At 39.2% G+C, this 17321-nt stretch overlaps 1 protein-coding gene, 1 long non-coding RNA gene and 2 other non-coding genes across 4 annotated transcripts in view; 2 read left to right on the top strand and 2 right to left on the bottom strand.

The window, feature by feature from the left end:
• The window catches only part of LOC136437267 (serine/arginine repetitive matrix protein 2-like), a 39511-nt gene extending 25827 nt beyond the window's left edge, over positions 1-13684 (bottom strand). Inside the window, exon 1 of the mRNA XM_066431749.1 lies at positions 13263-13684. Coding sequence (XP_066287846.1) covers positions 13263-13546 — 284 coding nt within the window. The 5' untranslated portion in view covers positions 13547-13684. The remainder of the gene's footprint in view (positions 1-13262) is intronic.
• Positions 2453-4816, top strand: LOC136437313 (uncharacterized). Its single transcript, XR_010756165.1, has 2 exons — positions 2453-3157; positions 3816-4816. It is a non-coding gene; the product is annotated as an uncharacterized lncRNA (long non-coding RNA).
• A 791-nt stretch (positions 13685-14475) lies between the features above and the next one.
• On the top strand, positions 14476-14549 carry Trnat-agu (transfer RNA threonine (anticodon AGU)). Its single transcript has one exon. It is a non-coding gene; the product is annotated as a tRNA-Thr (tRNA).
• A 341-nt stretch (positions 14550-14890) lies between these two features.
• On the bottom strand, positions 14891-14964 carry Trnat-agu (transfer RNA threonine (anticodon AGU)). Its single transcript has one exon. It is a non-coding gene; the product is annotated as a tRNA-Thr (tRNA).
• Positions 14965-17321: the final 2357 nt, after the last annotated feature.

The raw sequence follows: 17321 nt of genomic DNA, 5'->3' as shown, positions 1-17321 counted from the left end.
CGTGAAGCAGGCACTTAATCATAGCATAAGTCCTGTCAGGTTTGATAAATAATTTCTGAATATTGTTAAGTAACAATAGTTGAAGCTAATGTAGGTCCCATTCCCAAGGGAGGGTCACTACATGATAAGGCTGCACCAAGTAATTTTTATGGATGACGTCCGCGCGCGCATTGATTTTGGTCTGTACCCAGAAAAAAAACAAGAAATTCCGCTTCCTGTAACTATGACCAAAGAGTTACGACAGTACCGCAAATCGTAAGATTAATGTAAAACTTGTCATGCAAAATGCATATAACTCGTTACGCAAAATGCATAAATAAGGAAGTGGCTACTTACTGACAGGATGATCCTGTCATCAGTAGAAAAAATTGGATCATCCTGTCAGCAGTGCATTTTTTCTACTGCTGACAGGATCGTCCTCTCAGTAGTGCAATTTTTCTACTGATCATCCTGTCAGCAGTGCAGATTTTTCCTGCTGACAAGATTTTTCAAATCTAGGCATCTTGTTTTTTTCGGCCCTTCTTGTTGTTTTTTTCGCGCTCTCGCATTAGATTTAGGGTTTCCAAAGGACGTCATCCATAAAAATTACTTGGTGCAGCCTAAACAGGATGGATTCTTTTCATGCTTGATCTCTGCCCATACTACCCATATATAGTACACTCCAATGATTGTCTTTTTAATTTTTTATGACAGTGTCTAGTGCTTCAAGTCTCTAACCTCAGCAATTTTTTTCCATGCTCGAGAGTAGAGGAATAACATTTCACAGGTTGATTACGAAAGTTTATTTCTAAAAACAAAACAAAACAAAACAAAATACAGTTCTAGAGGATTAATCAATTAATGAAAAAATGAGAAGGCTCTCTTTGTCTTGATTTTAAATCAGTTGCCCAAATTCTCATGCAACCAAATTTTGTGTAATTTAAGGTAACCATTACCTTATCAATATCATAAGTATCTATATTTGATGCTAGTCAGAACAGTGGTAATTTGACACATTAATAAACTGCTGTGCAACAATTTTACCTTTCTTTCCATGGCAGATGGCAGCCTATTATATAGCCAATCAAACTGTCATTCTAACAGAGATATATAGATATACATTACTATAGCCTAATGCTTTTCTTTCAAAGCCTAGCAGTGTCAGCTTACTCTCAACACAAATTAGATACAAATCAAATCTACCAAACAAAATGGAGTACCCAGGAAATGTGCATTATCCTCAATTCATTGTGACATGACATCAACAACATAAAGAACATCAGTGCTATTCATGAAGATAAGTGCATTTTTGGCATCTACAATTATGAAAGCCTACATTTCAATCTTAGGAAACAGATATTGACATATAATGATTCAAATGGTTCAGTTGTCAGATCAACCAGTAACTGTTGCTTACTGGACTTAGTAGTAATCAGTAGGACCAATTTCTACTAGTATTACTAGCTGTAAAAGTATACTAAAACTGCAGTTTGCCAGACTCCAAATTTATATAAATTTTTCAATATGAGAAGTCGAAATATTGATTTGTGATTTGGAAGTGGCAAACAATTTTGCATATTGGAAAAATGATACATTTTCGCAAAACACATCATATAACGAAAAGGTCCAGGCAGAAAATGTTGACATTCAAAGCAGCATGAATTGATATTCATCAGCTCTAGTGCAGGGTAATATCACAGGAATGGAAAATACTAAAATGGTTACTATCACTGATCATGACCTTGTCTAACAAATGAAGTTACAACACCTGAATCAGCATGCTAGAGTCTGTCTAAGACCCCGTTCACACTCATTTTTTTCAATCGCGATTGAAGTATAATCGCGATTGTTCGATCCGATCGCGATTGAACGCAAAGAAACTTTTGCGTTCACACTGCTTTTCGCCAAGTGGATTAAAGTACGCCGTGATCCGATCGCGATTGAAGTACGATTGAAGCATGCTATCGGCGATCATCTGGTAAATGTTGTTGTTGTTGTTGTTGTCCTTGTTTTGTGTCTATTTTTCCGCTAGACATTGTCACTTGGTGCGGTAAATGTCCCTCTTTCGGTGACATTTCCCCAGTTTGGCCTGCACCTCCTCTCTCCCCCAGATTGCGATGAGGACCCTGGTCTCCTCATCGCGCCATCTGCCACCAGCTGAAGTTGCTGACGGAGTTTTATTCTTCTTCTTGGGCATTGTTGACGATGAAAAGTTGTTGTTGTTGTAAGAGAGCGATCTGACGTGCGGCTTGGGTTTGTTTTCCAGCGCGATGCGAACTATGACCCCACGTACCCGCATGTATGACCTCCCACCCCCGGAACCAGCCGAAATCTCCGCCGATCGCGATGGAATGAATCGTAGTTGTGTTCACACTCAAAATTTGATAGGATTGGATTGGATCCGATCACGATTAATCCAATCAAACTACCTCCGGAGGTAGTTACAATCCAATCGCGATTGGATCGTTTTGGATCGTTCCAATTAGGGGTGGCGCACAGACCGAAATTTATTCTCCGGGCCCGTCAAAACCGAAAAATGAGCCAAATTCAAGGCGTACGATCTGATACATAACGGTCAAAAATCGCTTACATTTTTATATCAGTAGTTGAAGAAGGTTCTTAACTCAATATCTGTGAAAGATTTACTAAAATACCGTCAACCATAAGCGAGAAATCGCCCATCGGGTTACGCGCGTTTCGCCCTCGGGAGCAGGCGGACCCACTTCCCGGTCACGCACTTGGGGAGGGCCGGCTCCGCTCCGGTCCAAATACGGAGCGTTACGTCACTCGTAAACAAGAAAGATAGTCGCCAATTTGTAGCCAACATTACGAGCTTCAACTTGATGTAAGTGGCCAGCTTGTGCGACTTCCATGGGTGAAAATATTCACATTTTAATCTTTCAAATCGAAATTGCGGACGATGGTACCCTTTAAAATTTTTTTAGCCACTTCTATCGTGGGAAAATTCAAGAGATTGTCGTTATTTTGGTACCAAATTCGCATATATTCGAGCCATGGTGGGTTCCGAAATCGGCTCATACTTTTACTATTGCGAGCCAGTTTTGGGAATGAAGCAAGATGGCGGCCGGCGGCCCGGGCGCTACCAACCGCTGTAGTTCGGAGCCGATTACGTCGGCATCGGGCCAAAATACGGACACTTCTACCACCCAAATGCCAGGTAATGTCTTTTTCCAAGTCTTTACGTAGTTTTATGTGGGTTTTGGGGTATTTTTATGTCAAATTTGGCCGCATGATTAACGGTAAACACTGTTGTTTCTGTATGCCGGTAGCTCAAATGATTTGAATTTGCCGTTTTTACGTGGATTTTCGTGCCAGTGGTTGCATGTATGATTACTATGAATCATTTTCAACGCCCTGTGGACGCATTTGGTTCCTGTTTTTTTTGCTAGTGCCGTAATCTAAACTTAAAATGCAGAAAACTGTACTTGCTATCCTCACCTTCTGCTGTCACTGCTAGGGGGAGGGGGGCGGCGGGGATGCCCAGCTGCCCTCTACTCGAGTCGTAGTTTCCGTTGTAATTTATTTTATTGAGTAAAAGTATAAACCTCACTTAACAGAACTGTGCTGGTCTGTCAATTTTATTAAGTTGTTACATTTATAATGAATGATAGCCTTTATTATTGTATGCAATTACTAGTACTACTTAGTATACTAGTATATGTATGATAGCTAATGGAGGAAATACCGGTAAACCGTAAATACCCAAGTATCCAAGTTTCATATTTATCTCATCATAGATTGTTTGAAATTTGTGTCTGCCATGTGCATGTAATATATAGTTTGAATTTCAACAGACGTTTTCTCTTTTGACACAGGAATGAAGAGAGTGAAGAGGAGGAAAGTGATAAAGACCCAACAGACATGACAGAACTGCCAGTGAAACAGAAGACGAGACTAGATATTCTATTTGCCGTTAATAACTTTGTAGTTTTGGTACATAAAGAGAGTGAACTTCAGTAACTTCTACCCCTAGTAGTGATCAGCATGTGTGTGTCTAGGTTATCTCAGCTGGATAGAAAAACCATACAAAAGTAGATTTAGCTTTTGTAGTTGATTCAACTGTACTGTAGAAATAGTTCCAGACCGGAGAAGCAATGTCCACCTGTTCCATGATCCAGTTGTCTGATTCCCGTAAAATTAAAATGTAATACATGTACAATACAATAAATACTTTGCCACGGGACTGCCCTGCAACAAGAAAACGAAGTCCTGCAGTGAAAAAAGGGGAAGAAATTAAATGAGTGCTGGATATTGAATTGTCGGACCAATATTGCAGATTGTATGATGAATGATATCGGTGTGTACAAATGTAAATATATAGCATTGGGTAATACATGTAGTTCATTATTTCTGGATCAGATTATATTTTTGAGGCTAGATTTGAAATCAGCATGTGTCTAAACCTCTATGTACCAAGTTTTTTTCTTTTATCTTCAAGTATAGGGAAGATATGGAAAGTTCGCATATTTAATTAGCGGACGCGCATCACATTACCTCGGGAAATCAATTATTCATCATAATTCATAATTTCTGAAGCAAATATGTATATTTCGTGGCCTTATTTAGATTCAGCATGTTACAGAGCCCATGTATGCCAAGTTGTTTCCTTGTATATTGTACGGTTACAGAGATATCGCAATCTTGCATATTTAATTAGCCGACTTAGTCTCTGCACGCTAAGATGTCCTGTTCCCATGTCCATTTTTTCCCACTTTTGGTGATATTTTGATATGAGAAATCTAAAGAAATGATGAAGGCAGAGCTACAAGCTTTAAGGGCCTGTTAATATCATTGTAAATAAAGAGAATGCAGCTTATTTGGTGCTTCTATTGTGAATTATTACTGAGTTATGACAGTTTTAAGATATTACGTTTCAACGTTTTTTACGGATTCCGGAGAATTTGAGGACTAATTCTCAGACCTTTGATGGGCCGTAACTCGCTAATGGTATGTCCGATTTTGTTGAAACAAAAACCATTCTGTTTCTTTCACAAATACCTATCAAATGACACCAAGTTTAAAAAGATATGAAGAGTTTGAAATTTTTGTGTACTACCCCTATTCCAATCGCGATTGGGAGCGTTCACACTGAAAAAATCTATCGCGATCGGATCGATTCAATCGCGATTATACTTCAATCGCGATTGAAAAAAATGAGTGTGAACGGGGTCTAAATGTTGATTCATAACAAAACATCTAGCCTGGATTTTCACTTGCAGAATCATGGTGCTTTGATAATAGTATTTTCAGTACCTATATGTACTTATCCGTCTATGATTCTTCATGTAATATGACAAACCTGCACAACACATAATATGGACATCACGTACACCTATCCTCAGATACGCATGCAAAATTCCTCGCCACCAGGGTCCAATTAACCAGCGAGCAACCTTTCTACTCTGCTGAGGGCCTCATCGATTTGTTCTACTGAGCTTACAGTGTATCTGCTCATGCTGACACAACAGACAAGTACGCTGCATGCTGATTGGCTGGTGTTTCATAGTACAACGTGTTTGAGGTGGATTTCATACTCTATTGGTTTCAACTTGAAAGCACTACAACATCTAATCATTTCGAATTCGAGGTCTCACCAAGGGTCTCACCAAGACCTACCCTTCTACCAAATATGAAGACAATCGATTCTGGCATTCACATACGAATGCTGTGCAAAACATAACCTTCTTGGCGAAGGTACCTAGACTCAAATTACTATATAGAACATAATAAACTGATTGGAGAGGGGTTTGTGGAACAGTAATGTTAGATCCAAACACAACTGCTAATAAAGCTCTGGAAATAAAATTACATTCTATACTGTTACAGCGATTTGGTCCAGTGACTTTATACATATATAATTCTTGTGGTCTGATAGTAACAGTATTTCATTCTCCAACGTTCATCATCATTGTTGTGATAGAATTATGTTAAAACAACCATATGGTAAGAACAGATGCACCGAGGCCTGCACTAACCATGCCAGGAATGGCTCGATACGTCGGCAGGGGTTTGAGTTATGATAAAATTTCTATCTATAGCTGGTGCTTCATGTTGCCTCTGAAACTAACGAATGAGAAAAGGACCCTCTATACCAACTGTCACAAACTATTAAAGGTCATCACATCATTGTGACAAAGGTTATTGTAGCACATGAATATATAATTATGCCTGGCAAGATGAAATCACAACAACAATATTTTTCAATGACACAGCTCTTAACATGAATCATGTTTGAGCGAGCGTCCCTGACACGCAGCAATGTGAAGAATGGGCTGGTGGAGCCCGCCAGGCTAAGTGCTTTTGTCTTGGCCAATTTTGGTGCAGAGCAGTAATCTATGCAACGGTATATCTTTATCACAACACTAATGTAATAACAAAAGAAAAAATACTAGCTAGTTTCAGAATATATTCCAGATCATAAGGCAGCTTTTGGGCACTGATTTGAAATAGCGTAAAGTGTTAGGTAACAGGGAGAAGGTTAATCATAAGATAGAATCACAATATTCATGCTAGCCTGGAATCCAAACCTATTGATATTATAGCTCCCGAGTCTTGCCGAATAGGTTTGGATTCCAGGCTATAATCATACTGCTTTGTAACTTATGTTCCAGGTGAGCAAACTGCGTTGACTGAAAAAAAATGCAACAGGACATTAACGACTTTTTCTGCATCATTAGACACACACAGGTGAGGAGCATTCCTGGCTGGGAAGACAGGTAGTTCACCTTTCGTGACCAGCAGTGATAACAGCCTCACAGGTGTAACCAGGTGGGATAACAGGTGTACCTGTTACCACCAGGGCTTATTAGTACCAAGTTATGGTGTAATTCCAGGCACAATTAAGACAACATACGACTGGAAAAGAGTTGCATTGTACTTTCGGATTGTGACATAACCCAACACACTTCTGAAGAAGAGGAGGGCGCTCGGGCGTGCTCTGCTGAAATATGCAAGCTGTAGCTAACAAAAAAGTGTCATGCTTCATCCTCAACATGGCCATTTCTTCCATTTCATCTGAGATGGGTTTTTATTTTCATTCATATCAACTAGAATAGAATGTTGTCAGTGTGCGCTGAGGAAATAATTAACTTTTTTAACTTCTGTCTATCTCTAGTGGTAACTACATGTATTGTCTCTGGAAGTTTGTTCCATAGTTCTACTGTTGTTGGAAGGAAAGTTCTGGTGTTTGTTTCTTCGACTAATGGCCGATGAAATTTACGGCACGCTCTGAACAGTAAAATACTGTGACCATCCAATATTGCAGAGTCACGTACTTCTTGGGTAATCGTTTTCTCAACAAGGTGCGGTGAGAAAATTGAAAATGTCAAAGTGTTCCACACATATCATGTACACAAGTACTCAAATATGTAACAGCACGGTTTGCAACCAAGGATTGGCCAAGCTGACAAAAACACTTTGAAGCTGTGTAAGAAAAACGGAAGGTTCTGTCGGTGGAATACAGTGTACATATCCAACTCCTGGTAAACCACAGATGAATGTTCGTTTAAACCTTCATCTTTCCCCTGTGCAACTAACATCCTTCACTACATCTCTGATGTTGTTATTGAAATTCCCACTGTAATAATTATAGTTTCTAATATACACTCATCTAAGCATGATACGACACTGCTGTAACTGGTTATGAGCTGAAACCCTCTATGATTATAGTATGATTGATTCTGTGCGCAACGATGGGCACATTTCCAGTAACAAGCTCTCTGCAGTAGTGATAAAACATGTTTAAGCATGTCTCCTCACTAAACATCTACCAATTTGTCATAATTTTGCTTTCACTTTGCCAGCAAAAAGGACTCTATTTCAAATTCAATTCCTATTCAGTATGCAGATCAAGCAACATCACTGACAACAGCAGATGTCAAAGTGAAGAGTGTTTAGAATCAAAATCAACATAGCAGATGGGACAAGTAGCACTTGAATGCCTTGTCATCAAAATATGGCGCTGATAAAACAGGTCAACAGTAGTCAGTACATGTATGTGCATGAGAGACCTAAAGATAAGATTTTCTTATGATGTTTAGATGCAAAAAGCTATGGTTTAGCCGAGGCATAGTGGTGCTTTACTCAAATTACTGGGCTTTTTTTCTGAAGGTTGACCTGACTGACAGTCAATCTTTCTGACAGTGACAGTCCATATTTCTGCATGTGACAGCCAATGTTTCTGATTATCTTAAGCAATCAATCTGTCTGATGATATGATCTCTCTGAGTGTGACACAATGATATCTGATCTTTCAGTCCAGCCAATCTTTCTGCACAGTGCAACACTCCCAATGCTGAGGATATCCTGGGACGGTTGGAAGCATTAGAATAGGATGAATATTATTGATTTGTCATGTTGATGTCTGAATCACCACCATGAGGGTTCACCCAGGGGAGGCTGTTTCCCTTGTTTTTTTCATGCCATAATCATAATTAGCAGCCTGCTGATATCAGATCAGAGTGGTTTATTGTATGATTCATCCGTAATCTTTGTAACTGTCACAGCAAAATGGGTGTGTAATGTTGCCACTTATGGCAATTTGCATCTATTTGACTTGCAGTACTTGTTTATTTCAAAATTATTTATTTTGGTACAATGTGTCTGGCACAAATTCAATATTCTATGATTTGTATTTACTGCAGTATATAAATGTAATATCTGAAATATCCAATGCATTCCTCTGCATATTGAAATACATGTACAGTTATATGGTCATACGATCTTTGTGATGTATGCATGATATTGATAACAAGACTTTCTACTTATATTTGCAAAATAATTGTTGCATTATTCATAGCAATGTTGAACCAGTGGTTCTTTCATAGCATGTAGAGTAGAGTAAAATAAATTTGTACTGTATGGACCACAGAATAGATATGTGTGTTATTCTCTTGAAACATTTGTACAGAAGATATTTTACTTATTTTTTACGTATACAATTTTATGGCTCTTTCGCTAGCTGGTCATGTAATGTTAACATGATATTAGGAGTTGGGGAGATGAGAAACTCATTGATTGAAGCGGGCATTGGGTCACAAAATAGTGATCCTCTATCCGTTATGCACTTCAGGGAGTCACCGAGGCCGTTGTACACAGTGTCAGTCCAGATAGATGAACCAAACTGAACTTACATAACACATGAGGAAGAACAGATCAACTATCAGTTCTGTCACCATCTTCTATATTAAATAGATAAATAAATTTCCTCAATCAGAGTACTACTGATACTATGGAGGGCTTTGTTTGTTTGTTTGTTTTATTAGGATCTCCATTAGTGATACACTATTCTTCCTGGAGTCCGAACATTAAAAAGCAAATACAGAAACAAAACTTATACAATAAATAAGGTAAGTAAAGTAAAGTAAAGTAAACAAAAATAAGTGTAATAAAACTAAAGATAATCGGGAGAGGCCAGAGGTCAAACTGAAATAATCAACATTATCTGCATATTTTCATTAAACAATTCGAATTGAAGTAACAAAACTTGAATATATGACAATAACTCAAGGATACTGAACATCAGGGTGACTGTTTTATTTTCTCAGCACCTCTGCAATGCTGAAACAAGACAACAACAAACAGGTACACACATGTGTCTGTCAGCAGCTGCTGTGTTGACTTCACTTTCACTAGGCAGTAGCAGAGGGACACACTTAGGCCTGGCCAATGCAAACATCGGTTCCACATATCAAACTTTAACCACAAGGAAAATGTTTTGAAAGATTTCCTTTTTAACAGTCGTTGACTACAATTGATAGAAGTCTAAGTGAGTGACCTAATATTTAACATATAATTTCACATATATATATATAAGAAAACTTTTGGGTACATCTTGCCAAACTGCATTGTGATATTTGAACAAGATTGGGTATCAAATGGCAGGTGGGTTAATATCATTATGGTAGATAAAGTCACACCATTTTAATTTATTGGTTAACGGAATCTTTAAAAAAATGCTAGATTGGAAAAACAACAGGAAAACAAAATCTCAGAGAAAAGTTTGTACTATGGTGCGCACAATTTCAGGGAGTGATCAGGGTCAGGACTCAGGTGCAAGTTTTTACCCCAGCCTTCTGTTTTCATGATTTTTTTTTGCTAGAATTTAAAAAAAAAATCTGTTAACCAAGAAATTAAATTGGTGTGGCCTAAAGATACAATAAAACAATAAAAAATTATCTGTAACCTTCATGAACGATTTCTTTTGTTTTTACAGTAGGCTCAGGAAAGAAATCCAAGCAATGAACTTGCTGTGGCCTATTTGTGTTGAGACACACCAGATGGCCAACTTGTACCCTAGGGAGGAAATCTGACTTGTACATTGAGAATGGTCAACAGATGGAATATGGTGAACATTGGGAGTAGCCTGTAGCCTTGTCTAGGCATGGTTGGCAGAAATGCACTAAGTACAGAAAAGAAATTGCTGGCGCCTACACGTGGTTAATGTACGCGCCATAGAAGTCTTAGTGGAAAGAGTAATAAAGCCATAGCAGTTACTGATATTAGACAATACTCATCACAATTTGTTTCATGAGTGATGAAGCCAATTTGCTCCTGGCCTAATTTTGCCAGATGAAATGAAGGGAATGAAGCTATTTAGGCTAACTACACATGTATGATGGATCAGGCTCTCAGTGAGACTTTCACACAACCCTAACGGTCAATAAGAAAACATGAACTTTAGCCCACCCTGGACATTGTACCTCAGACACATTTCTCTTTAAAATGTACTGTACCAGCAACTGGACTAGACTATAGGAGTGATGTTGCCATGTTTGTTGTCAATGGACATTGGATACGGGGCAAATTTGTACACCCACAGGCCACAGCACATTATGATTCAATCTTTATTGAACAAATTTGAAAGCTTATCTTGTTACTGGATGTAAAGCATCCTACCTGACTGAAGACTCTACTCTACTCTACTCTACTCTAGCTATGCCAAGGAGGTTGCGTTGTTACCAACAATCATGTGTTTTGAACCACATCAACATGATCAAGCAAGAAACATTACAGCATCCAGCAAGACTACACAAGTATTGTGGATTTGTCATACCACGATACCAACCCATGCAAAAATGGACAGCCATATACAGTCAAACCTGTATTAGCGGTCACCTTTGCATAGCGGCCACCTGCCCATAGTGGTCACTTTTTGTCGGTCCCTTGGATTTTTCCCATTGACATAAGCATTAAGAATTAGGCTATAGCGGCCACCTGTCCAACGCGGTCGCGGCCAGACGATTTTCGGTCCCGCGAGTACAGTAACACTGCCGATAACGGTCACGGCGCGCCGGTAGAAGCCGCATCGCCACCGCACGCCGGGTTCAAAATCTTCATTTTTTCACGCAGTTATCAAATTTATGCGGCCTCAACTGGATAGGATCATAATAAAGAAAACCAGAATGTTTTATCTTTGTTTGAAAATCCATGGTTTGACGCGAAGTCAAGTATACACTGTATCTAGTAGTCAAAAAGACTAAATAAAAAAATAAGGGCAATAGACTTCGACCATTGATAAAAAACCACGGACTGTCACTTTTAACTATTAAAGCTTAAAGCTGTAGCTGAACCCCGACTCTACCAATATCTAACAGCTGTTACAGTCACTTTTGTTTCATTGCATACAATCTCAGCCTGGCTTCCCTCTGTGTAAAATGGATCTATTCATTACGAACACTGTCAGCCTTTTCACCTGTGGGTCTTCTTTCATTATCTTATCTACACACCAATTAACACATGAAACCTTATGCAAATGTGCAATGACAACAAGGAGTTCCTACTTACGACACACAACAAATCTGATTAGAACTATTTGACAAACTACTGATTAGAAACAGAAACAACCAGTTAGATCCAACAAAAAGCGAGGGTCGTATTCTTTTGTAGCACCTTGATAAGACCTTTACTTAGTTACAAGTAGTAGGATAAAAAAAATGGGTCAATTTGATAGGCTCTAGATATTGATGATAATGAAAGCCCTCCTACCAATCTTTGTCATGAGTTAATCAGCCAATATTCACCACACAGCACTTCCACTAGCATCAATATCCGACACTGTCAGCTTGAGAATGATAAGCTACTGTACTAAGTTTTATTGCCAACCCCAGGGCTCTTGGCAATCTAGAAATGGGAGGCAAGGCAGCCATTCATTGTAAGGCTTTGTGACTCTAACATATAATATTACTTTGTGCTTCATAATATGAGTATGAAACAAATGATTTGTTTCATACTCAAAACAAGTTGCTGTTGTTATTGATAGATTAGCATGTCGTCTCATTCAATATATCTGCCTAGCATGAAATGAAAAGAGCAATGCCCATTTCTAAAATATCAAATTGAAACAGTTAAATGCAATAAAAAAGAATGCAGAAACATTAACAGTATTGCAAGATTATCTGATTATATATGTTGACATCTATATCTATTATACTAGTAATTGACTCTGAGTCCATGTCCCTTGTGCCATCCTGGTTTGAACTTGGGAAATATTAAGAAGCATACATTATCTAGCAAGTCGTATATAGGCGACCACTGAAACCAGCATGACCTGTCAACATCGCAAGGACATATCAGTGTTGAAGTGTGTTATATGAAACATCAAGGTCATGACTTCTACTAACAATAGCTGGTACAACTGTCAGGCATGTCCGCTTCCTACGCACTGTCGAATAGAGTTACATCATCAAAAAGACCTGTGTCTATAACGTCATCATACTGACCTCCAAGTCATTGACAATATTATTGTATTTTGTAGAAATTATATGTTGGATACTTTTACTTGTAATCTATATAGCATATTTAGTATTGCTGATTTGAATGTCCCACATGATAAAGACCTTTTACCTGACTTCACAGAATTGAATGGTATTTAATATGATGATGCGTATGGAAATGACTTTGCTTGTATGTTGCATCTTGTGTTGTTTGTGTTGTGTAGTAAAACTCGAGACATCACAGCCCAAATATAGTCTGAGCGGATCATGACATCAGTGAAAGCTACTCTGTCAGTCTGTGTTGACGTCATAAGCAAATCTGACAGTCGAACCTTCCGATATCGGGGCATCTTTTGATCTAATCTGACTCTTTCCTGTACAATATATGTCTATGATCTGTGACACTGTGGAGGAAATGATGTTACGCAGTAACTATGTCCACTGGGTCCCGTATAAGACGAACATTTTAAAGCATCCCAACACCGGAAGTAAAGCAAAACATTACAAATATTTATCGAATCAACAGAATTTTAGAACCCCAAAACTTACCAGCTATCTTCCTTTTCGTCGTCATCTTCGTCGTCGTCGCTCATGATCTTCACTAAATCCACTTCGTCTAGAGACACGTTGGCCAGTTTCTTGTTGATTTCCTGCTCCCTGTTCTTTTGCTGAGTTGCAGTCATCTTGCGCTGCTTGGTTGGCGAGTCCGTTATGGACTGTCCCGAACGCCGGGCGTTCCTCAACTGTTCGTTCTGTTTCTCCAACTTCTTCACCAGATCCTGAAGTTTCTTGACCTCCAGTTCTGGGTCGATGTTTTGATCTATCTCTTCCATGCCGTCTAGCGGTGTCCTGTTTCCGATTCCGGTAGAAAAGTCCTTTGTTTGCGGGAGAATCGGCGACGACTTGTCCTGCTCACCCCCGGTCCGCCATCTTTGCTGCAGGTGTGGTGTGCGCCTGCGCCAACTCCAACATTTTGTATCATAGGAAAACTACCACTGTGGAAAACTACTGTCTGAACATTTGCCAACGATATGACAATATTTCAGGGCAAACGTGCACTAAAATAAGCTGACATATGACTGCAGCAAATGTAAGATTTTTTCTTCATCTATTCACAAATTCATTTGCACTTTGATTTCACAAAGTTTGATTTTTCTTTATAGAAAGTAACAGTTAACGTTACTTTTATTTCAATAACCTCAAGTTAGTAATATGTTCGTCTTCAAGTAATTTACTGCACATGTAGAATACATGCGTCAATAAAACTTGAAAGACCAGCAATTTGTTTCTTATCTAACGCATTGATAACTTTAAAATAGTCTAAAAGTTGAAAAGAAATCAAAATTACTTACCCAACAGACTGATAACTGAAAAGTGGGACTGTCCTGCTCTGACGAATGTTTCGTTGAAAACAGTTTTTTTTTTAAGGCTGGTAAAACTACCATACTGTTGTGGACGTTGAGTTTAATTCTTGCAACCAAGAGACTATCTTAATTTTCATCCGCAAGAGGTCGCTACTGCATGGCGTCATGTTGGAGCGTCATCATGCGGTAGTTTTGCAAAGTGCAGCTACTAATGGCTGACAGTGAATCTTTCTGGTACGTCGCAATACGAAACTATTACCTAATTATTGCAGTTTTTAAAACCCCGTAATGAAATAAGAACATTGTATCGGAGTGTATGTTTATTTTGACACTCTTAATTACGACTGTGTACTTGGAAGAACAGTATAAAAACTGTTAACAGGACGGCGCTGTCATGAGCCTTCATAGCTCAGTTGGTTAGAGCGCTGGTCTAGTAAACCAGAGGTCGAGAGTTCAAATCTCTCTGAAGGCTATTTTGCTCAAATTCTTTTTTAGCTCTTTTTACAAAGCTTTCCTACACTTCCGTGTTGTGTCCGAACACCTAGAGTCACGAAAAGTCGTTTGAAGGTTTAAAATTTGTTTTTTTCTACAATTATATACTTCTAACCTCACTTTTATACATGGTTTAGTCGTGCACCCTCTCCCCGTCGGCTTTCTAATTTGTCGTTTATCTATACCATAAAGTAGACATGAACACATTGTTACATAAAATGAAGTATTACGAAAAGGGAATGGATGCTGGGTTGTATAAAATAATATAAAAGGACAAATTAAGATTACGTAATCAAAGCATTAGAAAGGCTGATAAAAGAAAGCCACCAATGAGAGTTGAACTCATGACCTCTGGTTTACTAGACCAGCGCTCTAACCAACTGAGCTATGGCGGCTGGTGGTAAAGAGCGGCGGCAATTTGGCGACTGGAATATTAATACTTGTTCGCTGGCAAGCCAATTACACTTTTTGGTGCGGGTAGATTCTTGTTGATTATGTTTTGATACTATGCTCACAGAAAAGAACAGTTTGCCAATGTTATTTTAGCGCCCTAATAAACAGTTTCCAACTCAATATCATAACAGTTTCCAACTCAATATCATAACTGGTTGTACTCTTTCTACAGCCAAATAGATAACTCAAATCAAATATCATAATAATTTTCTTGTTTAACATATCACATCGTATACTGTACGCGTTTAAGTTGTGTCTGGTTATAATATGTGCTTTCCGCTCAAAAAATGTGGGTGCAGAATAACAGTTAAGTACCTGCGAAATCGCAAGTGATATTGATCTAAATCGGTTCTACTTCAATACTAGGCCACATGAGGACTCATGATGTGACATCATGAGCCTTAAAATTAAGCTACATTAAACCAAGGATATATATTCTATGGCGTCGTGGACGGAGAAAAGGCTTTTGTCGAGCGCTTAAAGAAATCCAGAACCCCAGGCGTCGTTTTAGTTTTACAACTTGAATTCGTGAAACTGGTAGAATCCAGAGCTAGAGATGTAAAACAGACGTTCAAGTTCTTCTCTGACTAAAGTTAGCATATATCTTACTCATTTACAATCAAGGAGGTTGAAAAAAGTCTCATTGCTTACTACGCAGATTGTTATTCCTGGCTTAAGCCGCTCAAGACATTGGGGCTACTCGATGGTCTCTAGCAAACTCTTGGGGCTTATTAATATTGAAACTGATCAAACTTGGACGAATCTTTTTGTTTTGTTTTCAGACTAATGTGATATAGTTACTAGTATTCCGTCTACTCGAACTTCCCCGGGAGAATTCTGGTGGAGACTTCGGCATTCCTAGCCTCTATCTAGCCTCCTTCGCAGACTTCCTAGAACGGCGGCATATACAGTATATTGGGGAGGGGGGGACACACACAAGGGAGTTATGTAGCCGAGGGAGTTGCGTAGCCGAGGGGTGACCGCCGTCCTATCATATCCTCTATCAGGCTCCACAGGACGCTGGGAAAATCGTGGAAATTGGCCAAATAGACGGATAACATGCGAGCGAAGTTAGTCCGCCATAGAAGATCATAGAAGTTACAGTTTGGATGGCATATTGGACCCTCTCTCCGTAGCCGACCCCTTAAGCCCCTGTCACACTTGAGCGTATACCCGTTGCGTGTGAGTTGCGTATGGACAAAATTCAATACGCAGCCGTACGCACAACAGTTGTGGAATTTTTCGATTATTTTGACGAATGTGTGACTCACATTTCATTATTCATATGTTACATGATGTTAGATTTGCCTCACACATACATAAAAATAATCGAAAAATATCTATAAAGTATGTCTTGCGTATTAGCGTTATTTCGTTCATACCCCAAACTATCATGCCTACTGGGCCATATTGTGCGCATGCCGGCGTACATAAAACTTACACAGATCGATTGAGAATGTGTATGGAAAAAATGTGAATGCGCAACTCACACGCGGCAACGGATATACGCACAAGTGTGACCAAGGAGGTGTGACAGGGGCTTTAGCATACTATTCTTTGGCCAATTTCTACTATTTTTCCGGCCATCCGCGGGGCCTGGTAGAGGCTACGGTATTCCTATTGTCATCATTCGTCTGGTCCAAAGTTTGATTTTGGCGCCTGGCGCGAGTCGCGGTTGGTGACAAGACAGGTGCTAGACTACTCGGTACTTTGATGCTCGCACAGGGACGCGTCCATAGCAGGTGACGACACACAGACAATGGTTAAAACGACAACATCCAACAACAATCAACGGTCTCCACAGGTGAGCCGGGCGGCACCTTTGACCCTCCGGCCCCACAGAAAGAAAACACGTAAATGACAATTAAAAAACAGCAGATACCAATACGTGAGCGCCGAATGTCGACTTTCTCCGCCGGTTTCCCACGACTATTTGGGGTGACTAGTTGGTCTGTTGTATTTCCAAACGTAACAAAGTCGACGAAGGAGCTGTTTTTGCATGAAAAACAACAAATCGCTTAGTACATCATCATCACAGTGGGTTGTTTGGGTGTGATATTCGTGGCGTTGACAAACAACATTCCACAGAAATTCTACACAATCTGTCGAATCAGCAGTTCCCAGAAAGTGAGGAATGTGAGAACATTTTTGCGACAAGAAGAAACCATAATTATTATACATATTGATACTCATCTGAGAGTATTTCACTCACATCTTCAACTACTTCTGTTCTACATCACATTTCCGGAAAAGAAGAAATCAAAACTACGGTATACCAAAAAAAGCAATTACTCAAACA

This window comes from Branchiostoma lanceolatum, chromosome 6 (genome assembly GCF_035083965.1).
Source record: "Branchiostoma lanceolatum isolate klBraLanc5 chromosome 6, klBraLanc5.hap2, whole genome shotgun sequence".
Classification (NCBI taxonomy): Eukaryota; Metazoa; Chordata; class Leptocardii; order Amphioxiformes; family Branchiostomatidae; genus Branchiostoma; species Branchiostoma lanceolatum.
This window is presented reverse-complemented; position numbering and strand designations above follow the sequence as displayed.